We start from the raw sequence: 27,657 nt of genomic DNA, 5'->3' as shown, positions 1-27,657 counted from the left end.
GAAAAAAACTTTATTAAATCTTATGCCCCGTGGAATTTACGTCGTTTTGGCGGTTATGTGGTAGTAGAATCAGCTAATTGCATTGCTAGCAACAATTCCTCATACTGGAAATAATCAAAATTGTAAAAATTACGGCCGTACGAGCGATTGTTCCTCTTGCCCCATATGGTCGTCTTGCCCCACCTTCCCCTACTCAACATTTTCACAAGTCTCAAGTTAATTCAAATGTCTCATACAGTTTTTCAAACTATGTATGTTTCAAAAGATTTTATGTCTTTGCAATGTCAGTATTTAATGATTGAGGAAATTTCCAGATAAATCCATTGTTATAATATCTAACAACATCAAAATAAACTATTTGTAGTACTCCTGAATTCTACCAGGCTATAAGAATTACGAAATTGTGAATTTATTATTTACTTCAAAAATTATGCTAAAAAAACGTAAAATCGCTAATCTGTCGAAGATTGTAAAAAGGGTGGTTTTTGTAAGAAAACCCACCATGCTATACATTTTTAGAAAGATATTTAAAAGATCATTCCAACGGGTTCAAAAGATTGAAGATCTGACCAACCCATCAAAAGTTATGAGCACTTAAGTGTTATTTATACACTTTTTTAGGCCGGATCAAAAGTTATAAGTACTTTAATGTTTATAATAAACTTTTTTTGAGGCCGAATCTCAGATATTTTGATAAAAATATGCGAGGAAGGCACCAACCGCCTAAAGGTGGATCAAGTAAAGTTTTTAAAATAAATTTACAACAACATATCATGCAATACAATGTAAATGGACCAATGTTGATGTGTAATTAAAGAGTCTATCCTGCTCACGTAGGTTGATGTTTACGTTAGAAACGAGCAGGACAGACTTTTTGTTTAAAATAACATTGTTTTGCTACACAGAAAAAAAAACAATTCTCGAAACCGTGAAGTCAGTTCACGATTATGAGAACCACGAAGGAATATATTCACGTTTATGGTGCAAATGCACCATACTCATGAATAAATTCCTTCGTGGATCTCACATTCGTGAACCTAATTCACGATTACGGGAATTGATTTTTTTCTGTGTAGATTAGATCAACTATGCTCCCCTTGGAACAAGCTGTCAAGTAGGATGCTTTCTGTCAAGAAGGTCGCGGAGTTAGTTCTTGATAATTTAATTAAAATCCCTTTCAAATCATTTGTGGTCGCACAAAGGTTCATTTTTCACAGAAAAAAATCTTTTTCGTTGTGAACAATAATATTGTCAATTTAAGCTTAATTTTAGGACCCGATCGAATGTGACATATTGATAAACGAATTAAAAAAAAAAGTAAAATTTAAGTCTTAAAAAATACCTATGCATTTTATTAAACTACGGTCTAGAAGAGGAGTTGGATAATAAATAGAAAGTCAGAAAAAAAATAAAAATATTTTTGTGTTTTTCATATAAAAAACCGTTAGTTTTTGATTTTTGTATTTTTTTAAAAAGCTAATTTCAAAAATAGGGCTTCGTCATGCACACGGGATACATCTTGAGAGTCTTCACCTCAAATTTCAGCCAATTTGGTCCATCCCATCTCGAGATATCGTGGCACCCATAAATCAACTCGGGGTTTAGAGAAAAACGCCAACAAAGTTTGACAGCCCGCCTTGTGCATGGCAATTTTTTTTCACTTAAATCGTCTCTTACTCAGTTTAATCATAAAATATCTTCATGAAACTTTCAGGAGTGATTAATAAACATCTTTTGAGTGGATTTATCAAAAATCCTGTAATATAAAATTTTGTGATTTTCTACATGTTTGTAATCCCTTAAACCTTGATGAAAAGTGTATTTATAAAAACGGGTTTAACGAGTTCTGGAAATATTTATTACCGTCATCAGGGGTAACATTGGGTCTGAGGGATGAGATTAGGTCATACAGAAATGCAGAAATTTGTATGACCCAAACTCACCCCTGATGACGGTACACGAAATGAAAATGAGCCTATTCACGTGCCATTGCTATGTTAATTAAAAATTGAATTCGAAATAAAGCTTTACAAAAAATAAATACAAAATGAAATATAATACCTGTATATTTCCAGAATAACATCGACAGTAATTTATTATGCTTCGGATACATCAATATTCGTTTGTACCATTTTAACCACAACATTTTCACACAATTCCATCCATTTCCCACCGGAAATCACAACTTTTCCCCTAAATTCAAGCCTGATAATGCCTGAGAGCGTCAAACGATGCGATCAGCCATAACTCAAAACGCCTCCCCCTTGCGAACTCACCAAAGACAGATTATTACATAATTAATTAAATTTCTTGGAAAAAGGAACATCATCATCACTCGCGGTGAAAATGCTGAATGAGTACAGGCATCATAATTATTAGTGCGTCCATCCCGGGAAATCCCGGGACAAAATTCCCGGGATTTTTACAAAACCGGGAATTCCCGAATCCCGGGATTTTCTATAATTTGTCCCGGGAATTCCCGAAATTAAAAATTTCAAAAAAAAAAACAAATTTCTGGAAATTCAGATTTGATGTGGAAAATTTTCAAACATTATTATTTTTATTCGGCATAGATCAGCATTAATTTGGTTCATTAGAGAAAACTGTTAAAATTTTACTTTACCGATCTGCAAAATGCCTAGTGTTTTTAATATTTCCTATTTAATTTTATATGATTTTAAAAGATTGATATTTCTACGCACTAGTAATAATAAGTAAAAATTACATTTTTTTTTTATTTTAACGGTTAATTTATTTAAAAAAAATTATTCAAAAGGCGTTTATTCGGGATTGCAAAAAATGTTATAAGCAACTTGTTGTAAAACTTGTTTTATCCAGCACTTGTCGTATTTCAACCCCCAGACCCATCCTCACCCCTGAAGACGATATTATTAGTTTTCAAAAAATCTGAGATTTCAACTATATATGGAAATTCCAAATCGTGCTTAAAGTGATTATAAATTCAGGAAAATGCATTTGTTTTCACTTGAATGCACTTCTTTTTTCACTAAACATTTGAAGTATTGGGTTGTTTACAATTTTAAAGAACAAAAAAGCTTAAAATAAAATTTTCATTCGCCTAAATCCCTGCAAACTTACTTTCCGATGCTGAACTTTTTCTTTTTTACTTCAATTATTTATTCAGAGCATTCATTTCTTATAAATGTTGTTAAAAATCTATTTTAAATGCTTCCCTTCTAATTTTAGTATTCAACTGAAGAGTTCAAAAAGTTTATATCACTTTTTTCAATTGAATACTAATTAAATTTACATTTTAAACTTTGTGGATTACATATTTTTTGAAGTTTGTTATTTTTATGCATTGATTCAAAAACTCCTTGAATTTCATAGTATTCCGCGGAAAATGAGAAATTTCACAATTTCACGCTGTCCGCGAAATCGTGAAAATTCACTAACCCTAATTAGCACCAATTAATATGATTGAGCTAACTCCATGATTTTAAGTTTGAAAAACATAACAAATATAATGAAAATAGAGTTTTATGACTGTTTCAAAAAATTCCCGGGATCCCGGGAATTCCCGGGATTCTTAAAATATTTTTCCCGTTTCCCGGGAAATTCAAAACCCGGGAAATTTGGACCCCCTAATAATTATCATCAGGCATCAGTCGAATGAGCACCACCACTTGGCAGCTCATTTATTTGATTAACCTTTTCAACTTCAACGTTCGCAACTGTTTCAATTATGATGCTTCCCCTGGCAAGTGAGATGCTGCTTCAATTTCACCCCTTTTTTCGAAAAATGCCACGCCGCGTTGGCTGGTTTGGCACTGATGATGATTCAATGTAAATACCTCAACTTTTTACGCTCTTTTTTTTTGTTTGTTCTCTTTTCAAATTCCAGCGCCAGCGAACGTTCCCCCTTCGACGGATCCTGCTGCGGGGGAGGATACGCCACGGTGGACTCACTCCCGTCCTCGCCGGTTGGGGGGGAGGAGGAAGACAGCGAACCCATCCCGACCAGGTAAGCCGATACTACTCAGCCCAGCCAAGCAGCAGCAGCTCCTTTTTGAAACATGCGAAACCACTTCAAACGGGAGGAATCTCGGTTTGAAGTGTGGGGATGAGGTTTGCTTTTTTGAAGGGGATTGATCTGGCGGTGGAGTTGCCTGGTACTTCACCGAAACAAGTATCCACTATGAAATTGTTTTTTTCCTGCCCTGAATTATTTAAATATAATTAAATTTAAATTATTCATAACAAAAAACAATTGGACATCACATTGTCGAAGCATGCAAAATAATTTTAAAATTTTACAAATAAAGGGATCGAATCCAGAGTTTTTTTTTCAATGGATCAATAAACTATTGTCTTTCATATGTTTATAGGACCTAATAAAAAAAACTCTAGAAATCGAGTAGATTTTCTAAACACATTTTTCACTTTAAACAATTTTCAACAGCATAATTCCTACATTTATACGGCAATTCTTCACGAAAACAGCATGATTCAAAAAAAAGTTCTCCGGTCGGGCTCAACATTTTTCAGGGGGATCCTTGGCCGAAATAATTAGACCCGTACCTTTTTGGTTGGCCATTAGAGTGACATACACCGTGTTAGGGTGATCCAAAAAATTGTCATTTTCGTCGATTTTTGCAAAAACCGCATTTTTCAAATATCTAGCCTTACAATAGATACAATATACAATAGAAAAGATCAAATAAAAACTTGAAATTCTCATTTGAAGGTCTCGGGACCAAAGAGCCTATGTCTGGTAATATTATTATCAGATTCCTCAGAAAATTTTACATAAAATAACAAAAAATGGCGAAGTTATGTTCACAACATTTCGAGATGCGATTTTTCGAAAAAGAAAATTGGGGTTTTCGACGCGCCACGCGCCACGCAAAAAAACGGGAAAATGACGAAAAAAAAATAAAAAATTTCAGCGACGACCCATACATGTTTGAGTACCAAAATTTGCGTATTCCAATTACGAAAATTTTGGGACCCTTACATATATTGGTCAACGCTGAAATTTTTAAGTAATCGCAGTTTTAGTGAAAAAACCTCATTTTTTTGGGCCCCAAAAAACCCAATTTTTATTTTCAAAAAATCTTATCTCAGAATATTGAAAACATATCTTTACCATTTTTTGATGTATTATTTATAATATATACCGAGGAATCTGATAAAAATACTTTCAGACATAGGCTCTTTGGTCCCGATACCTTCAAAAGAGCATTAAATTTTGAGGTTTTCATTTGACATTTTCATTTGTAAGGCTAGATATTTAAAACTTTAAACAATTTTCCCTTGAAAGCCTATGTAATACCCTTTCATTTGCGCTCAAAAAAGTTAACATCGGTTGAACAGGTGCGGAGTTATGATTTTTTGAAAAAAGTGATTTTTGCAAAAATCGACAAAAAATGCAATTTTTCGTACCACCCTAACACGGTTTAGGTCATCATAACTGCACGGCGTGTTTTCTGGGCAACCTTAAGGAGAAAAAATAGTCATCACTACTTTCATAAGTGTCTTATAGGAAATTTTCTCAGCTTTCCAATGCTTCTAAGAGCGAAATGTTTCATCGGGAAATTTCTGAGATATCTCTATTTTAAGTTTTTTCTTTTAAAATCCATGATCATTTATTGGAAACTTTAAAATAACAATCCAGGAAACTTGTCAAATGATGTGTTTCATGTGTATTTTACTGACCAAAATGTGCAAAATAAGACAAGAAACAACTTTGTAGAAGGTTGCAAACCGCTAAACATTTTGAAAATTAAATTTTAACCGAATTTTTGAATATGTAGGATTTACTCAAATAATAAAATAATAAAATAATAAAACCGTTTTGAAATATTATTTTTACAAGACCAAATAGATTATTACATAATTATTGTGTACAAATAACATCGGTCTGCTCTGATTCAGCTTGGAATAAGCTGATACAACCGAAATTTCTACAGGTTTGAAATTAAGAGGGTATTACAAGATTTTTATGAATAAATATCATATTTCCTTAATCAAACACTAACTAGTTGCATGGATACAAAACATGTTTTATACTCGAAATTATACTGCAAATTACTGGTGCTAGCTTTAGTAGAAATACTTTTCATTAGTATGAAATGATTGTTTCAGTTTTTTTTTGTAATAAATGATCAAGGAATTAGCAATATTTTAGAAGTTTATAAGACTCTCATCTTCAATCTCATTTAAAAAAATATATATGTATTGATTTTTGTTCAAATAGTTTGGAAAGAAAGTTTCTGTTAGATTGTTTTTGTTAAAATACTATTTAATTTTTGTTCAAACAAAAATAAATGTTTGTGATGGTGTTTTCAGAATTCTGAATTGGAAGACTCGAGTTTTATTGCTACTTTTAAGTGCATTTTCTACAGAAAACATTTTATAACATTTTATCTTTATTTTATACTCATGAAATATGACTTTTGAAGCTTGCTACAGTAATATGTAGTACATTTTCGATTTCAAATCATATTTGTATTTATGTTCCTGGTTAATGTTTGCTTAAGAAAATATCAAATTTATTCATTAAAATTCAATAATACCATTAACAATCACAAACCTGCCAAAGTTTCGGTTGAACAAGCTTAATCAGAGTAGACACGTGATATTTGTACACAAAAAATATGTAATTATCAAATAGTTCTTGTAAAAAATTCATTTTTACACTGTTTTATGATTTCAATTTCTGAATAAATCGCATATACTCAAAAACATAGACAAAACATAATTTTCAAAATGTTTAGCGGTTTGCAACCTTCTACAAAGTTGTTTCTTGTCTTACTCATCAAAATGTGCAAACATTTTGATGAGTAAATGACTCATGAAACACATCATTTGATAAGTTTTCTGGGCTGTTAGTATGAAGTTTCCAATAAATAATAAAGGAATTTAAAACCAAAAAACTTAAAATAGAGATATCTCAGAAATTTCCCGATGAAACATTTCGCTTTTAGAAGCATTGGAAAGCTGAGAAAATGTCCTATAAGACACATTTGGAAGTGGCGATGACTATTTTTTCCTGATAAGGTTGTTCTAGAAAACACGCCGTGAACTGCCAAACAAAAATAAATACGAGTCTAATTATATCAGCCAAAGAACCTCCAGAAATTTTTTAGCCCGATCGGAGAACTTTTTTTTGAATCATGCTGTTTTCGTGAGGGATTGCTGAATATGCATTTTTATTTTTTGTTTTTTTTTTGTTCATTCCTCAAAATACAGTCTACAAAAATGTTTCCAACAAAGTTTGACTATTTTTACAATCAGAATGTTGCAGGATTGGCTTCATAAGTTTGACAATTTTGGAACAAGAAGGCAACAACTTTCTGAGTTGTTGTGCACCCTTAAGTGATTTTATAGTATATCTCGTTAACGGTGCACTTTATCAAGAAATCTGTGAAATACTTTTCAATTGCAAATTTAATTAATTATTAAAGAACTGAAGTCAACAAATTTTTATGTATTTTTCCGATTCCAATTTCCAAGAATTGTCCAATACTAATTTCAACGAAATGTTGAAATCATGGCTTGTATTTTAACATATTTTATTTATTTATTTATTTTTTTCATTTATTTGCGGAGAGTCTTGGGACAAGAACTTAAAAAATATTTGCATCGGTTTAAACGGAATAAAATATTCGTAACATATTGCTAGCCTTTCCTTTCCACATAATTGCGACTGAAAACGAAACAAATTTATATACTTAAACAATCAGTAAACTGAAAATTTTCGTTGCGTTTGACTACCTTTGTGTGCTCTCACAGGGGTCCTGAAATTCAAAAATAAATGAAATTTATTGCAGTCTCATAATCCGAAGTTTTACCAACCAGTCCAAAAGCGGCACTGAAAAGAGCCAGCAAAACTGCCAACGCGCAAACTAATACTGCTGACTGATTCATTTTAAGAAAATTTCTGCTAATAGATGCTGAACCATTTTTCCACCACTATTTATAAGGCTTAGAGAACGTCGCATGTTTTTTTTATCAGATCAATTTTCTAGTACTTCAAGGCGGTTAAGCAATTTATTACAACGATTAAGAGCATATAACGTGAGCAAAAGAGGTTGAAAGGTTGAATATGCACAGTAATCCTCGATATTTGCAGAAATATTTTAAAATAGATGGAATTAGCCAGATTTTTTGAAAATTTCCATTAAATTTATCAAATTTCTGAATTCCGGGTTGACTTTGATAGTCATATTATTTTCTTTTTAAGATCAGATATGAAGTGTTCAAATGTTAGTTTTCAGTTAAATGTTTCTATTTAGTTAGCTAAATTTATAAACCTTTTAACATAAGTTATATCAAAATTATTCACATTTTATCTGAAATTTCTAGAGTTTTTTAAAGGTCCTACAGTCTTGCCCCGGTTGTGCACGCCTTGGTAATTGCACTGCCCCGGTTTTGATTCGTACAGCTGCCTCGTTTAAGCACGGCCCAGCGCTTATTTGAAGCACAGAGCTTATGGGATTTTGGCTCCATGGGAGACATTGCCTATAATTCTATGAAAATCATCCTGAAGTTTGGAAAAAATATATGTTATAGTTATCCATTGCAGTTATAATTACATGAAAATTTTCACAAAGGAAGTATTATTCCAATGTTTTGAAAAGGCAATGTTTCTCAAAAAATAGTCAAAATAATTGTTTTTGCAATATGGGTATCAAATGGTCGAGATATTTTCATACATTTCGAAAAAAATAAACAAAATTTTTGAAGGCTTGCCAACATATCAGAAAACTTCGTATTTTCGGAAAAGTACTCAAAATTTCAGTTTTTTTGCAATGTATTGATTGGGATTTTATCATACATTTCGAAAGTTATCACACAAATATTTGAAAATACTAAAAAAATTTACAAAACAAAGTACTGGATATCAATGATCCGGATTTTTCAAACATTTTTTTAATTATTGAACAAATTTTTGAAGCCACAATTTTTTTTCGTAAAACCACGTATTTTCGAAAAAATACTTGAAATTTCAGTTTTTTTACAATGTGGGTGTCAAATGATCGGGATTTTTTTGTATATTTCAAAAGTGGTAATACAAATTTATGAAAATACTCATTTTTTTTACAAAACTACGTACTTTGGATTTTTTTTAATTCAGTGTTGAACTGAAATTTTCTCGAAAATACCAAGCTTTGTTAAAAAATCAATATTTGCAAAAAATGGTGTTGTGAATGGAATGTATGGAAAATCCCGATCATTTGATACCCATATTGTAAATTGGTGTAATTTTAAGATTTTTTTCTGAAAATAAGTAGTTTAATGATTTTTTAGGTATTTTAAAAAGTTTGTGTTATTTTTTTTATTAATGAAATAGTTCATTTCGGAACATTTGACTCATATTCTAATCAGATCTAATCTAAATTAGATTTCAGATCATTTGTAAAAAAACTGAAAAACTGAAAATTTTGAGAAGGGGTGACATTGGGACTGGGGGGTGGGATTGGGTCATACAATTTTTTGCATTTTTTGTATGACCCAATCTCATCTAATCTAAATTAGATTTCAGATCATTTGTAAAAAAACTGAAAAACTGAAAATTTTGAGAAGGGGTGACATTGGGACTGGGGGGTGGGATTGGGTCATACAATTTTTTGCATTTTTTGTATGACCCAATCTCACCCCCAAAAAAATGTATGAAAAATCCCGACAATTTGATACCCCTATGATAAAATACTAAAAATTTGAGTACTATTTCGAAAATAAGTAGTTTTGTGAAATTTTCAAAGTATTTTCAAAAAATTGTATTATTATTTTCGAAATGTATGAAAATATCCCAATCATTTCATACCCATATTGTAAAAAATTTAATAATGAGTATTATTTCGAAAATCGTACTTCTTTGAAAATTCTAAGTATTTAAAATAATTTTACTTCCAAAATGTATGTAAAAAATACGAATAATTGTGGAAATGTAATAATAGTAATAATTGATAGCTTATATCAAGTTCGGATGATTTTTCATAGAATTATAGACTGTGCTTCTGTTATGTACGCCTCGGTTTTGCATCCCCCATATGCGGTGCTAAACCGAGGCTATCTTTTGGGAATATTATCAGAAACAAACATAAACTAAACAAGATGAATGCAAATTAAAGTACTAAAAAAGAAACAAGAAAAACATAAAACAAGAGAAAAAAGTTTTTCGCAGAAAAAGATTTGCTCAAAACTCCAGAACACGAGAAAAATTTAAAAAATTTAAAAAAATTGGGCGGGTTAAGATTATATTACTTTCGTTATACATTTTCAATAGATTAAATAAAAAATATGATCTGCTTTTTTCATTTCCGACACAGCATTGTGAATTCCTTTGCTTGTTGAAATGCAAAACAGTAAATATCAACTGTTCTTGAATAGTTTTCCTTCAAGTACTTTTCCCAACAAGAGGCAAGAAGAAAGTTGAGCTCTTTTCATCTCTCGATTGCGTACCAACTCCAACAGCAAGCATCTTCGATGCAATCCAAGCTCCACCGTCGTCGTCGTCATCGTCCTCGAGAAACCTTTCGCTCTCTGTTTATCCGCATCCTTATCCTTTGCTCGTTAACCTGCTTCTTTTTCATCTTTCTTTTTGTCCCCTTTCCACAGGTACCGCGTGGTGATGCTGGGCGATTCCGGCGTCGGAAAAACGGCGCTCGTGTCGCAGTTCATGACGTCCGAGTACATGCACACATACGACGCCAGTCTTGGTAAGAGCAAACAAATTACTTCGATATGGAATCGATCCGCCGCTGGTACACACTCACGATAACGTGAGATTGGTCGATTTTAGAGTAAATTAATTAGTCCGTTGTGAATTGACCAGAGAGAGAGAGTGAAAAATGGGTCGCGCCAAAAGCAAACATTTCAGCAAACAAGCCACAAATAAGAAAAGAGTAGAAAACAGTGTGATAAGTGATAAAGCAAACAACTCTTCTTTCTTTTCTTCTCTCTCTTTTTTTGCGTGTCTGCTCTCCAATTTGCAACTCTCACACACACTGATGGGTGGATGGTGGAGAAGACGACGAGTTTGGCGAAAAGACCGTTAGCGTCCTGCTGGATGGCGAAGAGTCCGAGATGATATTCATCGATCACCCGAACGTCGAGATGAGTGTGAGTATTGATTGAGTACATTCGTCGGGCGGGGAAATATCCGCCACATTGCGTTTATGCGTTACGCAGATTTGACGGGCCGGGTTGTGGTGTTTGTAGACCGAGGCCCGGGGGAGTTAATAATGTTTGGATGGTTTGGCAACTTGAGTGATGGTTCACTTCACTAATGTTGCTGCTATTTGCTGTTGCCGGCACAAATTGGGAATATTAACTCCCGAGAACGGCAATCAGTCATTACATTTGGCAAACAGCTTGGTACATTTGCACATCAGTAGCTCAATAATCTAATTTGAGTAATCTCCTGAAAAATGCAATCAAACCTAACAATCTTATTTTATATTTTTGCTTCGAGGAAGCATTGTTGAGCTTTGGTATCAAAGGCACTTAACTGCTGATCATTGAAAATAGGCTATTAGCCACATTTGTCAAAATCGAGTTTTCCCCCTCTGTGGTAGAGAACGGCCCATCGTATTTATCTTAAATAATGGTTAGTTTTAGCTGCTGATGCAAAAAACAATCGGCTAACTTCCCATTCTTTCTTATGGATGAAGATTTCGTTACGGATTTTCAATAATGAGGAGTTTAGATCGGTATAAAATGATACGTTTTTTGATTATGTAGATACAAGTAAAAGTAAATAAAAACTTTCTTTGGCAGTATTGCAGGAGACACCAAATTTCTATCTCTTGATATTTTAATTCTATAGCATTTAAAATAAAAAGTGCTACACACTAAACCAAAATATAAACTTTTGGAGGGTTAAAAATTTGGTTGGTTGAAATGTAAAATCTATCACCACTCCCGGATGTAATATTACCATTTTTACGGTGTTTTCCATTTTTTTATTTTGTTTGCAGTTTTGGTGTATATTTGACCATCTTTGGAGCATTGATAACACTAACCAACAAAAAATTACTAAAAAGACTGCCAGGCTCAAATCGAGGGGAACACGTGCTCTTTGATCTAAAAAAAATCATTTTTGCAATTCCGTCGTGAAACTACTTACTTTTCCTGTCATTCTTGAACGACGAAATAGCCTACTTTTCTGTACCAAAAATAACAGAATCGAATAGCAACACTTTTCAAAATAAATGCTGACAAGTTCTGCTTTTCAGCACTCAAATGGGTGCTGAAAAGTTGAACTTTTCAGCACTTGTTTCGAAAAGTAACACTTTTCAACATTTTTTTGATTTAAACGATTTATTGACAAAATACATGAAAATTTGACATAAAAATTTCACTCAGTGTGTGTTTTTTGGAATTGCAAAAAATGTAGTATGGAACTCGTTGGAAAACTTGATTTTTTCAGCACTCTTCGTATTTATCCAACTCGGTGAACCTCGTTGAATAAAATACTATTAAACAGGGTCGAATGGTTTATCTGAGCATTGAAGATTTTTTTTTTGGCGAATTTTTTTTTTTGCTGTGATTTTCAACTGAATACAGTCGACTCTCTGGTTGTCAATATCCAAGTTACCGTCGAGGAAGAGAATCATCAGTTTACAGAACGATGCAAAATGAAGACTCGATTGAAAATATTTTTTTCTTGATACCCAGCTATGGGAGAGAATCATGGCAATGTCCATCAAACAAAAACAAACTGATGTCAAACACCCTTCAAAGCTTCGTTTCACCAAGAAAAATGTCTATGCAAGCCATGAGAAAGTAAAATTATTGACAACCGGAAGAGATTTTTAAAGCAAACAGAATCCAAGGGACCGTCGAGGAAGAGATCCTTCAAGCAAGGGAAAATATCGAGGAATGCAGATAATTGAAGTATGCAGATTGAAGGGAGTGTGGCAGTGCGTGGCCGAATGGTTACGCTGTCCGCTTTGTAAGCGGATGATTCTGGGTTCGATTCCCATCTGCTCCAACCTTCCATCGGATGAGGAAGTAAAATGTCGGTCCCGGCCTTGGTTGTTAGGCCGTTAAGTCATTCCAGGTGTAGGAGTCGTCTCCATGCCATAAGTACAAACAACACACCAAACCAAGCCTACTCCGGTGGAATCGCTGGCGGCGGTTGGACTCGCAATCCAAAGGTCGTCAGTTCAAACACTGGGGTGGAAGGTTCCTTGGAGTAAAAGAGGTTTGGGTGCCCTCCCCATTCAAGCCTTCGGACTCCTAGGTTCGAGCAGAAACTTGCAATAGAGACCACAAAAGACCCGGGGGTCGTTAATGTGGATGGTGGTGGAGATTGAAGGGACTGAAGAATTAATCGATAGATGGAGAATTATTGATATCGAGAAGATCGACAGCCAGAGAGTCGACTGTATTACAAAAAATGAAAATATGTTTAAACATTCTTGAACATGTTAAAAATGTTTATTAACAAGCTATTTGAACTCACAATTCCGTTAAAATTCTGAAGTTTTATGAAAACTTTTTTTTTCTGCCCCCTGATTTTTTGAACCGATTTAGAAGGGGGCGACATAAACTTTGAAAAATATTCGCAACGGCCTAATGTACTAAAATTAATAAATGAATTCAATATCCCTAAAGAATATTGTTGAAGCTGCCCAGGTAATTTCCTTGAAAAAAATATTTCCCGTTTCCCGGGAAATTTGTAAATTTCCCGGGAATACCCGAAATACAAGCGAAAGTATACATTTACTACCTTTTTGGCATCAATGTTTGGAAATTATACAAAATATAATTATGAGAGAATTTAATTCATTTCAACCTTCATATTCATATTATTATTATTATTTATCTTTATTAATGAGCTAACTCATATTCATAATGAACTTATTAGCTTTTCTGTAAATTATATGTCAAGGCTTGATTCAGATAATATTTATTTATTCATTTTTTATGAATATTGTTTGCTTATATGTTGCGTAACAAATATTACACTATTATGGATTGAATATAAACTATTTTATTTTCGACAACCTATTTTAACGACTTTTTTGTTATATCATTCATATATATTCACCTCTTCCGGCCAGTATTAAAATTGAGATTTGTTTGACATTTTTGTTTATTGGTTGAAAATTGAATTGATATAATTAAATTATTCAAAAAGAGTTGTTCGATAAGAATTTGTTTAAAAGTATTCGAGAAATTACTGTTTGTTTTTACTAAATTTATAAAGCACGTGAGCTACCAAGGGCATTAGAGGGTTAAATATAAATAAAATATCGTTTAATTTCAACCACGTTTACACTATGAAAATTATTTTTATATAATTAATTAATTTGGCCATATAACCATATAACTTAAATTAAACCATATTTGAAACCATGAAAAATGATTAAAAACAACTTCGTATCATATGAAATTTACCCAAAGAATGCAACCATATTTTAAGAACATGTTCCAAATATTTGAAACTTTGAATTGTGATTTCAAGAAATAGTGTTTCAAGTTGAATAGCGCTAGAAATTACATTTTAAAGGCAAATTCAATGATAATCTATTTATTCACAAGTTGAAAATACTTGTTCTGGAATAAGTTATTTGTCATGGAAAACAATATTTTTGCATGATTTTTTCACTTTCAACTTTATGGTCACTGAGGCAAATTTAAAAACAATTTTATTGTTGTGGAGCATAGATTTTCACTGTCCAAACACATTGAATAAAAAAATGCTGCTCAACAAAAAATACTAAAAATATTTTTTTTTTTTTGATTTGCTACAATTTGAGAGACAGCATAAAAAATTAGAAAATCTATATATTTTCTCAAAGTTGCATGATATTTCTACAAGCAGTCAAGCTATTGAATGATCCTCAGACTCATTTTGACCATTGATGTTGCTGTTCTATACAATTCTGTTGCAAAATATCAATCAGAAACAGGATCAGAATAAACTTCGTTAAATTTAAAATTTCCCGGAAATTCCCGGGATTTTTGTATCCCCAGGAAATTGGACGCTCTAAGTGCCCCGTTTTCAAGTTAAATTAATTTTGAGGTGATTTTTTATGGTCTACGCTGAAAAAAAATGATACACGGTAAAAATAAGTTTGGTGATTTTTTATTTAACTTTTTGTCACTAAAACTTGATTTACAAAAAATGCTATTTTTATTTTTTTTTATTTTTTGACATCAAATGCCAACTTTTCAGAAATTTCCAGGCTGTGCAAAAAATCTTTGAGCGAGTTATCAATTTTTTAATCAATACTGATTTTTTTCAAAAAATCGTAAAATTGGTCGCAAAAATTTTTCAACTTCATTTTTCGATGTAAAGTCAAATTTGCAATCAAAAAGTACTTTATTGAAATTTTCAAAAAGTGCACCGTTTTCAAGTTAAATCAATTTTTAGGTAACTGTTTTGAAAATAGTCGAAGTTTTTCATTTTTTTTAATTAGCGCACATGTTTGCCCACCTTTGAAAAAATATTTTTGAAAAGCTGAGAAAATTTTCTATATTTTGCATTTTTGAAATTTGTTGATACGACCCTTAGTTGCTGAGATATTGCCGTGCAAAGGTATAAAAACAGGAAAATTTATGTTTTCTATGTCTCACCCAAACAACCCACCATTTTCTAATGTCGATATCTCAGCAACCAATGGTCCTATTTTCAATGTTAAATATGAAACATTCGTGAAATTTTCCGATCCTTTCGAAAAAATTTTTTTTCAAATTTTTTAACCAAGACAGGCACTTGGACTAACAATCCAAACGTTCGAATCCCGGGGTAGATGGAAGCATAGGTGTAAAAAGAGGTTTGCAATTACCACAACAATCAAGCCTTCGGACTCCTAGTTTCGAGTAGGAATCTCACAATCGAGAATGCCAAGGCAATGCTGTAGAGCGAATAATTTGATTTTGATTTTTGATTTAAAATTCTTTCAGTGGCTTGAATAATTCAACAGCCGGCACATGCTGATTCGTTTTGGTACAGAATATTTTACAGTGATGATCAATTTTCCTCGATAATGATCAACTGCTTCACCATAAAACTCGAGGAAATACTTCTGTTGTTGCTAATATTTTCAAGAACTGCTCTTTTAAAAGAACAAAGAATGAGAAAATTCACATAAATATTCTTTTCAAAAAGTGAAGTACAGCTTTTATTTCCTACCATTTCTAAAAGACAAATTGTAGAGTTAAATTTATCATCTAAATATGGAAAAAAAATCCACTTCTTCTTTCAAACTTAATACGTTCCTTTTTTGACCATGCAACATTTAACCCAATTGATTACCTCATTCTCGACAACAACAAAAAAAACCGCATGCCATGTAATCCACCTTCCCCGCAACAACCCGACAACCAAAATCCTGCGGAATCAGATAACCACCCATCGAAATGAAGCTCACACAAAACAGCATCCCGAAGCTTTCAAAACTGGCAGATTCTTTACCCGGGCCCGAGCTCCAAAAGAAAACCGCAAAGCTCACCAAGTTTCGGAATTCGATTTTGTTTATTTACATTTCCAATTACGTTCAATTCGCTTTGGCGCGGCGAAATGCTTTCGAAAGCACCTTTTTTTCAATTCACCCTCTGCCACCTCAGATTTTTCCCCAAAAAAAGAAAGGGGGGAGGGGGTGGCGCTTTGTACGCATATATTGATATCGACGAGCGTTGGGTTGATGCTTTTGTGTGGCCTCTCGTGGACGCGTGGCGTGGTGGCATGTGCGCCCGTCACAGATCTTTGCGGGCTATTGCCGAGCAGCAGCTTACTCTCACCGGAAAAGGGTGGAACATTGGGCAAGTTTGACGTGAAATTTAAGTATTATAGCGAGAACAAATCTAATTATTCGAAAAGAGCATACATAAAATAAATGGCTTTAACTAAAAAAAACGTTACTTAATCCACCCTTATGTGGTTGGTGCCTTCCTCACATTTATAGGAAAATGCTATCGAAAATAGATACAAAAAGATGGACCTTTCAAAGTTCTATCAATTTAACTCATTATTCATACCATCAGATAGGGTTGTCAGATCTTCAATGTTTTGTACGCGTTAGAATCGTCTTTTAAATACCTTTCAAAAAATTTATAACATGACCGGATTTCTTACAAAAACTACCCTTTTTACAATCTTCCAGATTTTTGTTAAAATCGTTTTTTCAGCATAACTTTTGAAGTACTTAACTTAACTTTGTCATTTTTAATAGCGACTTATGGGACCCCAAGACGGTCAAAATCGGTTCAGTCAGTGCCGAGATAATCCAGTGCATTTTTTTTTTATCAGCATCCCACCACACACACAGACATTTGCTGGGAGATCGAAGCAAACTGTGCCTGTGGTCGGACGCGTTTTTTGTTTGCTGTCATCTTTGACCTCCCGTTTATCTTTGAAATTTTCTTTAAAATGTGCGAAATTAGTTAAAATAAGAAGACTTTGTTACTATTTCGGGTGCCAAACACTAACAGCGGAACTGGTGAAAGTGCGTCGGAAGTTATTTTCGAGAAGCAAAAAAAGCAGGAACAACATTCGAAAAGTGACCTTTAACGAAGAGTTCCTGTGTGTCCAGTTCCAGTTCCTGCCACATAAGATCCAGGACGGCGTTGAGGGTGTTTTGGATGGCCTTGCCGACAACAGCGTCAATCAAGAATGACTGAAGTAGGTTTGGGTGATGTTCATCGTCTGGCCACTTCAGATTCATGTGACGCTTGCCGTATATCGTGGGATACCATGTCCGCTGCCTGGAGTACTGCTGATCAAACAGATTCAAAACAAGAATTCAAGAAAAATGAAGATTCGAGTGGAACATAATGAGACGATTAGGATTGAGCCGTTTTAGAAGAAATCGTGTTTTTGGTGAGAGCTTTCCATTTTTAAATTTCAAATAACCCTTACATCCACTCTAACATTCATACATTTCACTGAAGACAACTACGCCAACCATATTATATACGCGGTAGGGTGTTCCCTTGGTCGCTCGCTGTGAGTTGTGGATTGCCTGCTTCTCTAATGAAGGTTCGACTGAGGGGGCATGCTTATTAATTTCTCGTCGCTCCATACCCTCAGTGACGTGACGGGAGCAAGGGCGTCTATGCAAAGTGTCCCTACACCCGCTACAAATTTCTGGCTCTTGGGGAGGGAAGAGGGAAACCATTTTGATATATGCGCCGGTATTTGTAGCACTAAAATTCGTGCAAAAAAACTTATGCACGTGGGTGTACAGATTACGGAGTAAAAGATGATCGAATTGTTCACCTAGCGCTCACATGTATTCCAGGACCAAGTTGCCTGCGGGTATGGCGATCATACATACATACATACATACATCCCACCACACACACAGACATTTGCTCTGAATTTAATACATAAAGCTGAGTCTAGGAGATCAAATTTTATAGCCTTTCCTCAGTGAGGTGAGGAAGGCAAAAAAAATACACATTTTTATTAGTTTTAGTACTCTGCTTCAAATTTATATCAGCAAAATTTTTAAAGAAGCAAGTTTTTCAAAATTACACCACTTGACGGTTGATCTCGTCCGACATACGAATTCCAAAACTGTTTGCCTTTGCTGGCGTAGGCTTTTCCGCTTTGGCTGCGGCAGATTTTCTGGGAAAAGCGAGGCAAATCTGCATTGGCATTCGCTTTTCTGGGGGAGGGAGAAAAAGGGGTTGTTGGGGGGTGGTTTGAGCTGACACACTTAACCGTGGTATTGTGGCTTTTACGTGCTCAAACATTCCGGCCCACATGCATGTGTGAGTGTGTGTGTTTGTGTGTGTGCCTTATCGGGTATCGAGTTATTATTTGCGCACACACAAACTATCTGTCACACTTGGATTGGCATGTGTTGTTGTTCACACCACCGACACCCACGCACGCACACACACACAGTCAACGTATTGGCTTGAGCTGTGTTAATTGGAAAATTGAGCTCTTCGTCGCAGATTAGATGGCACTACGACGACACGTTTCGGAGGCACGTGTGGTGGGCTTGGTGGGTGGGTTGTCAGAATGCCTTCAATTACAGGGAGGTGATGTTGAGTGATTTTATCCCGGTAGGTGTATTGATCGACAGGTGAGTCGTTCTGTGTGTGGTTGTGCAGTGGAAGTGGTAATTAAAATACTAATTTTTGTGGTTGATTCGGTGGGATTGTGGTTAACCACAAAAACTGATACAACATCATCGTGGCTTTTATGATTAAGTTGGTTTCTGATTTGTGTCCAACCGGGTTATAACGTCATGATTCGAAATCCGGACCTTTAGTAGAGATAACTTTTGTCCCTGATCACGAAACCGAGGTCCATTTTTTGATATCTCGTTACGGAGGGGCGGTACTAGTGCGTCCATCCCGGGAAATCCCGGGACAAAATTCCCGGGATTTTTCCAAAACTGGGAGTTCCCGAATCCCGGGATTTTCTATAATTTGTCCCGGGATTTCCAGAAATTTAAAAAAAAAAGTCAAATTTTGGCCTCAAACTCAAATTCTGTTGTGCAAATAGATGACAAGTTGAATTTTTAGTAATCTATAAGAATTCTAAAAATTCTAAGTGTAAATATAGGTATTCGGTGCCCTCTCCCCGTGCCCATACCTTCACACTTAGGAGACCCGGGAGGCGGAGTCTTGTCGCAAAAAGAACGATACACGCCTGTGGATCCGTTGACGAAACCGCAAGGTTTAAGAGGGCCACATTATAAGGTGTTACGTCGATTCCGTTTCCATAAGAATTGTTAAGCATTAAAATTTGTATTTGGCATATATCTGAAGTTTCGATTTCAAGGTCCTATAAACATTTTTTTGCATTTTGCGTACTTTTGAATATCTCTGACTCAAGGCGGTTTTAAAAACACCCTACTAGCAAAAATTCAAATTTTGTTGTTAAAGGCACCTTTAAAAAACTCTTGATATCAACATTAGTTTGGCTTATTAGGGAAAATGGTTAACATTTTATGTTACAGACTCGCAAATGCTTTGTGTTTTAAATAATTTCTATTTGATTTGTTATATTTGTTAAGACTGGGTACATATTTTATTTATTTTATTTACGAATATTATTATTTTAAATTTGAAAAATGTCATTAAATTATTTTTCATCAAACACTGGAATTTGAGGCAAATCAGGGCAAATGTAACGAATTAAGACGGCTATTTAAGACATTTTTTATGCATTATGACTTCAATGACTTCGGTTAAAACAGGAAAAGAACAATACAATTAGTTCACTGATTTTCCAAATTTATTGCTCTAAAATCTCCTGTACCTATAGAGACTGTTGTCTGGACTTTCCCAATTGGCAATAGTAATTTATAGATTATTTTTAAAATATGTTTTGTATAAAACATGAAAATCAAAAATTATTTAAAATTTTAAATTGACAGTTATTATTTTATTTGTTTTCACTTCTAGTTTTTTACATTTTTAAATATTTTTTTTGTAGCTGTTCTAGTCATGTCATATAAAAGAATATATAAGTTATGGAACTTCCATGATTGAAGGGGTGGTTTTCTCTAAATAAATTACGCCAAAGCGTTAGGTTTGACTGTCCAAAACGTTCTGATTTTATTGTAATCGAAAAGTCCCCCATGGCTCACACATGAGGTACTGAGGTTTTGTTTAGCATTAATCGAGCTACTTGCTTTAATCGCGGCGAGGTAAACGAAGTTTAGCTTTGTTCGCAGTGTGGATAACTGTTGTCGGCTGTGCTGATGATGTCGGTGGCGTCGATCAATTTGCGGAAAGCAGTAACTTACAAAAGAAGAAGGATAACAAATTGTAATTGTCCTAAGTACAACAATCTACAAAAAAAAAACCATTTTTAATATTTTTTAAGCTTATTTAAAACTGTCGTCCTTGCTTAGATTGAAATGTAGACTATCACCAATTAATATTATTCAGTTAATTCTATGATTTTTAGCTTTAAGAATATAACAAATATATTAAAAACATAAATTTAATGATTGTTTGAAAATTTTCCGGAATCCCGGGAATTCCCTGGATTCAAAAAAAAACCCGTTTCCCGGGAAAATTGGACGCCCTAGGCGGTACGACTCCATCTATTTTTTAATATATCATTTTTTTTGTAATTGTCTCCTCTACAACTCTGCAGACCATTGTTACACTCTAAAAAATAACCCTGCAAAATTAGAAAAAATACGAAATTTTGAAATGAAAAAAAATTGTTCTAAATGAAAAAATGGCCCTTCTGGGTTAATGTAGATTCTTAAAGAACACTTAATTTCCCTTCAAATGACATGTTCCAAAAATTGTAACAGTCGAGTAACGGAAAATGGCAGAGTTTTTAAAACTTTTTAGTGCTTTTTTTTCCATAAAAAATACGCTTTCCGAAATTTCGAGTACGCCATCCACTCGGGCGTCCAATTTTACATAAATGAAAGGGGTCGTACCGCCCCTCCACCACGAGATATCAAAAAACGAACCTCGGATTCGTGATCAGGGACAAAAGTTACCCCTAAGGACAAAGTTTCACGCAAATCGATTTCGTGTGAGTTGGTAGAGAATTACCCAAATATCAAAATAAAATTAAAAATATTTAAATTCTAGTTACAGTCGATAACAGTTGCTCTGACATATCGAATGAATCATATTATAGTTTCAATTGATCATATTGCTTGCAAAAAAATATTTACGGTTTCCAAAGCATAATTTTGATAAAACTTAGCATATTTTTAATGAATTAAATGTTTATATAAACAATTGACAAAATGCATTGTGTCCCAACACTTCTAATACAAAAATATCATTATGTCCCTGTTACAAAAGATTTTCAGAAGAAATAAAAAACGGATCCGTGTCTTATTAGTTGCGGATTCCATCTCTCAAGCAGAAGGTTCAGGGTTTAGAGAGGTTACAGGTAAGCATTTTATAAAAGTTAGCTCTTATAAAATGTTGAAAAACTATGTATTATAGTTGCTTCCTACATTTGCCAAAAGTTATTTTTGAGGAAAAAATCTTCAAACTTTGAATTCTACTTAAGTTAGGTGGTATTTTTATAAATCGTCGCCGTCGTGCTAACTTGTCGTACGTGCATTTTGGGCCAAATTGAGTTAAGAACGCCATATTGTGCATCTTACAATGCCGCATCTTTTGACCTTCACAGATCCCCAACATTCGATTTCAATCCTAAGATATTCAATGAAAACCAAAAAAGCTCCGAAATTTTTTTGTCACTTTTAATATAAAAGTAGTTTCAATCTTGTCGTGCTATCTTGTCACTCTCTGAAAATTTATGTAGGTGCGACAAAAGGCCAAAAGAATTTTAGGTCAGGATGCGTTTGACGCACGTAACGTCATGATTAGAATTTCCGGACGCTTCGAAACCCGGACACTTCATCTTGTTTTATCAATTATTTGGATATAAGTTCGCATTATGAATTTCAAAACTGTGTTATTTGATAAATTCTAACATCAACTTTCATTTAAAGTTTGTTTGAACGCTGTAGTTAATGCCAAAACAATTACATACAATAAAAATATAATTTTACCAAAAATGCGAAACATTTCATTTGAAATATTTCATAGGCGTTCGGCGTAGGAAGGCAAAGCAGAAATTTATGGTTTCGATACGACCTGTTACACATTGGTGAAAAACTCGCTCTTAAATTCTAGCAAATTTTTATATAAACTATTGATTGTTTTGATGTTAACAGCTTATTTGAGACCTAAAGAGTGCCAATCACTAACATTTCAGTTCAAATTTGTGTGATTTATAAGTAAAATCGAGTGTCCGAAATTCGAAGCAAAAGTGTCCGGATTTCGAATCAGCTTTTATCAGTGTCCGGAATTCGAAGCACAACAAGTCATTTTAATTTTAAAATTCTGATGAAAAATTGTTAGAAAAGACATATTTTGCATGCATTTTCTTGAAACTGACTGTTTATACTAAATCCTTATGAAATTTTTACATTTCCAACTTATTACATGATTTTTTGCCAGCTATAACAAAAATGATATGCTACTAAGTTTCCGGATTTCGAATCATGACGTTAATTATAACTCGGGACTCCAGCAACTAACTTCAACCAAACTTCGGGACAATGCACAGAATGGTCAGCCAAACAAAACGTGTTTGTTGTTGTTTACATTGCGTGCTCTCGTTTTTGTTTATTCAAAGTCAAACATTAAAACGCGTTTTTCTCGGAACGTCAAAATGGCGGGTGCGACAAGATAGCACGACGACCTCGAAATAACAACAGGTATTCGCAATTTAATGAAGTGTCTTGTTTATTGATTGATTCATTCAACTAAAATCCGTAATCAAATAACAACTTTCTAACTTGTAAAACTGTTTCAACAAATCATTCCAAGTATTCAGCTCACCCCAAACTAGGCCAACCGTTACAAACAATCCTCCGCTCAGTACTACTCCACGCTGAATATCCTAAATTCCCTTTCTAACGGCGTAAGATAAGCCAGTTTGACCGTCTTGGTCGCCTCCGTGGAGGAAACTCAAAATCCGGCTCCTAATCCGGCCATGGCAACTCTACTATTCACTACCAACCAACATACAACATAAATATATATATTTCCCTCTTTGACCAGGTGGAGAACTCGTTATCAACATATGAACCTCATTGCTGCGTGGTCGTCTACTCGATCGTGGATCGCAACACGTTCCGCGTCACCGAGGAGATCCTCAACTATCTGTGGTCGGAGAACTACACCAAGGAGAAGGCGGTCATCATCGCGGCCAACAAGTCCGACCTGGCCCGGTCCCGGGCAATCAGCACCTCGGGTAAGTAGAGTCTGTCCGAAATGTATAATGTTGTTGTACCACTGATCGCGCATACTTAAGTAGTCTGTTGTACAAGCTTAAGCTAAGCCAAGATTCAAGATTTGTGACGGCTATGTTTTACGTCTTCTTCTTCTTCCCGTCCCGTTAATGTGTCAATTGCGCAGAGGGGAAACAGTTAGCCACCTCGCGGGAGGCGAAATTCATCGAAACGTCCAGCGGAATCCAGCACAACGTGGACGAACTACTCGTGGGTGTGCTGAAACAGGTGAGGTGCTGCTGCTGCAAATGCAGATTGACTTAGATATGCGCAAATGTTGAACTGCTGCCTGGACGGACGTACGGACGGAGTAAAGCCGGAGCAATTGCTCTACTTTTATTATCTTGCTGTGAAATGTACGTGTACGTACATGCATGCGGGGAGGAGATAATCAGTTTGGGTGCTCCAATGTGGTCGAAAAAGTAGCAATTTTCCAATAAACGTGACCATTGAGCAGGTCGAAAGCGTTTAACTTGGAAACTGCGCAGGACGGGTTTCTCCAGTGTTGGAAAATATTGAGGTTGATCATTAGATTTCTTATTATTAAAATATTTATCACTTAAATAAATTTTTAAGCTAACTTTAAAATATTATTTACCTAAGTCCGCCATCATCCATCGAGATTTCATAAATTTTATCGAAATCTATTGACAGCAATTTATCACTCAAAGTTGAAATTTAAAACTACGTATTTTTTTGTATTAATTTTAAGAAACTTGAAAATGCATTTTTTGTGCTAAATATAGGATTGGGTCAAAATCATGTACCGGAGACAGAATTTAAAAAAAATGATTTTGGGCTTCTAAATCTTTGTCAAACATTTTTTTTAAATCTGATTTACAGTCCAGACTCGATTATCTTAAGTAACATTTTAGGCTTTATCAAAGCTGTCACAACCGCTATAAAACCTATCAGCCAAAACCAACATTGAAACCTCATAGTCGTAGCATACTCACCAGGACCTCGATAAACCCCGCTTAAAACCCAAAGGGACCTAAATAAAAGCTGTTACGGCCTATTTATAAAACCCACATAGGAGCTCAAGGCTTTACAGCTGAATCCTAACAACCTCCTTAAACCTTTATAAAATCTTTATTAAAACCTTGTTAGGAGTTAGGATAAAATGACATTTCATACGTCTCCATGCGTCTTATGACAAAAAATAAGTCTTCGTCTTGCCAAATGAAATTATGGAGATGGTTGTAAAAAATTGCGATTATGATATGATAGATTTTGGAGGTTATTAAAATAATTTCAAAGCTTATTTCTCGCAATTGGTGGCTAAAATTCAGCTATGGTTGAAATTTTATCTTTATCGATCGGGGAGATAGAGCCAAAAAAAGTTAACTCGCTTTACCAAAAAAAATTCTCCTGCAATCACAGTTTTTAATGACATTTTTTTCGCAAAAAAAAATGTTTAAATTATTTTTGAACTGCTATGGCTATGCTAACGATGTCAGAAATGTATCATAATTGTGTGTTTTCATCGGATTTTAATCAAATTTATGCTCTTCTTCATTGTTTTCTGCCAAGATGGCGGTTAATCATATTCAATCAAACCACGCGTTTAGCACCATAACTAAGCATTTCTATTTGGCTGCGTTAAATGCTCTTTTAGGAGCTTATGGTTTTAAGTGAGCTTTCTGCATGCCTTATGGCACTAAAATTACAATACCCTTGGTTTTAAAGAAGCATGCGATAAAACCGTTGGGCATGGCATCTGGTTTTCAAGCCATTATTAAAACTTTCATAAAACCTTATTGAAAGCCAGTTGGCTTTCATTTTAACCAGGTTTTATGTCCAAGGCATAAAACCTTGTTAGAACCTATTAATTAGCTCTCGCTTATTGGTTGCGGTGAATGCCCAAATAAAAGTATTAAGCAATTAAGATGCTCCCATAAAACCTTTAAAAAAACTAGGTGGGGGCTAGTTGGTTTCAATTTTTTTTCGTTGTCTAATTTTCGTTTGTCAAACTTAAGTATGACCCCGAAACTACGCTAAAGTGATTTAGAAATTTTCAATTCAAGATGGCGGCTAATATGGCGATGACATAGTATTAAAAAAATGCTTTTTATTATTTAATAGGCAATCAACTGTTAACATTTCACTAAAATGGGGTCGCAGAACTCTAACTTAATGTTAAAAACAAGAAAAAGAAAAAAAAGAAGAAAAAAAATTGTTCGTGATTCGATTATCCGAAGTCCCATACAAACCTTCGGATAATCCTTCGAATTTGCAATTTCAAAATTGCACCTTTCCCAGTTATAGGCATTAAAAGGTGATTTTCGATAAATATTTCATTTTTTCCAATTTAAATATTACATGAAGTGAAACCACCCCGCAAAAATTTGTTTGAAAGGCTGAAAAAATAACATACAACTATCATATTTTGACTTCATCCGATCGGACTGCTGGTTGTTGAATTTTGTGAAAAATGCCTTTTTTTCAAAGTCAACTTATTGCCTTCAATCTTTAATTCGCAATATCGCGCAAACTATTCGTTCGATTTACAATGCTCAATATGAAACCTTTGTAAATTTGTCTGCTCTTTAAAAAAATAGAATTTTGAAACATAAACCAGATACCCAACATTTTAAAACGACAAAATTAGTTATTTTAGCTCATTCAAAAAGTTTCTCTTTAAGTTAATGAGAGTTATTAGTCTTAGATAAAAATTTAGAAATTATTTTATTGAAAAAAAAATCACTTAATTTTCTTTTTGATATTTTGAAAATCGAACCGATAGTTTATAAATGAAGGTTTTCTATGGCACAGAGAAAAACAGACTTTGAACAATATTTTAGCTTGAAGAGGCTGTATCTCAGTATCCAGCAGTCAAGGTCAACAAAGTCAAAAATAATTTGTATGAAGTTCTCAGCTTTTCAAAAATTTGTTTTGCATAAAAACATTTTCTTCAAAGCCATTTTTTTATTTCAAAATATTGAACATTTAAAAAAATACCTTAAACTTTAAAACGTTGCTCCAATTTTTCGAGGTTCTAAAAATCCCAAGAAACAGAAATTTTACAACGAATTTCATTTTTTTCCTGATTATTCTGATCCTGGCACTAATTTAATTTAAATTAAATTAATTTAACTCAATTGAATATTTAATAACATTGAATATATGGCCCTAATAAAATGTAAGTCTTGATTCCAAAATTCATCATTGACAATTTGTACGTACATTACTTGCTGAGATATTAGTCTTAGAAAATTAGTTTCACAAATTTATTTTTTTCTGCTTGTTTTTTATTTCCCTTTATCTCAGCAACTAGATGTCCAATATCCAATATTTCTGAGATAAAATTTTAGGAAATTTTATGCAATTTTTGAAAAAAAAATATTTTTAGAAGTTGTCACTCGAAGACACTGTTTTTAAAAAAAAAAATATTGCAAATTTCTGATTGAAATCAATCTTTAAGTGGTTATATCTCGGAAATGGGACATTTTATAAAAAATATCTGCTAAATTCCTTTCAATTGCAAATTCGATTTAGCATTTAAAACTGTAGTTAAAAAATAATGCGGGTAACATTTTTTTTCAGCAAATCGTAACTTGGTTGCAAAAATTTTGCCCAATTTTCTCAATGGCTAAAGAAACAAATAAAAAATATGAATTTTCAAAAAGTGATTTTTGTGGAAAAGTTTAAAAAATACGTCAAAATACATGTGTCGTGTACCATTTTTTTTGATTGTCCTAATCAGTACCTACAACTTTGCTGAAAACACATTTTTTTTTTAAATTCCTTCAAAAGAATCTGATTTTGATTTGGTTTCTTCGGCAAAGTTGTAGGTTTTGATAAGGACTTTTCAGAAAAAATGATACACGGAAAAAACAATGAACGATTACCGTTTTTTTTACGCAAAGGGTTGAATTTCTTTAAATAAGTTTTTTATTTTTTTTTTATTGAATTAAGCATTAGG

General features: G+C 33.8%; 1 protein-coding gene and 1 long non-coding RNA gene across 4 annotated transcripts in view; one reads left to right on the top strand and one right to left on the bottom strand.

The window, feature by feature from the left end:
- LOC120427540 (uncharacterized) overlaps nt 1-27,657 on the top strand; it is a 73,050-nt gene that overhangs the window by 38,265 nt on the left and 7,128 nt on the right. For 2 of the 3 annotated variants that reach the window (XM_039592422.2, XM_039592412.2), the window contains exons 7-11: nt 3,866-3,985; nt 10,588-10,688; nt 10,997-11,091; nt 23,503-23,695; nt 23,860-23,960. In XM_039592422.2, the coding sequence (XP_039448356.1) occupies nt 3,866-3,985; nt 10,588-10,688; nt 10,997-11,091; nt 23,503-23,695; nt 23,860-23,960 (610 nt within the window). The remainder of the gene's footprint in view (nt 1-3,865; nt 3,986-10,587; nt 10,689-10,996; nt 11,092-23,502; nt 23,696-23,859; nt 23,961-27,657) is intronic. The other variant, XM_039592427.2, reaches the window with a different exon arrangement.
- On the bottom strand, nt 7,434-7,954 carry LOC120427556 (uncharacterized). The gene is made up of 3 exons (XR_005606909.2): nt 7,822-7,954; nt 7,741-7,763; nt 7,434-7,672 (listed from the first exon to the last, which is right to left on the bottom strand). It is a non-coding gene; the product is annotated as an uncharacterized LOC120427556 (long non-coding RNA).

Source organism: Culex pipiens, chromosome 3 (genome assembly GCF_016801865.2).
Source record: "Culex pipiens pallens isolate TS chromosome 3, TS_CPP_V2, whole genome shotgun sequence".
NCBI classification, from domain to species: domain Eukaryota; kingdom Metazoa; phylum Arthropoda; class Insecta; order Diptera; family Culicidae; genus Culex; species Culex pipiens.
The sequence above is the reverse complement of the archived record's forward strand: the minus strand, read 5'-3'. Positions and strand labels throughout refer to the sequence as shown.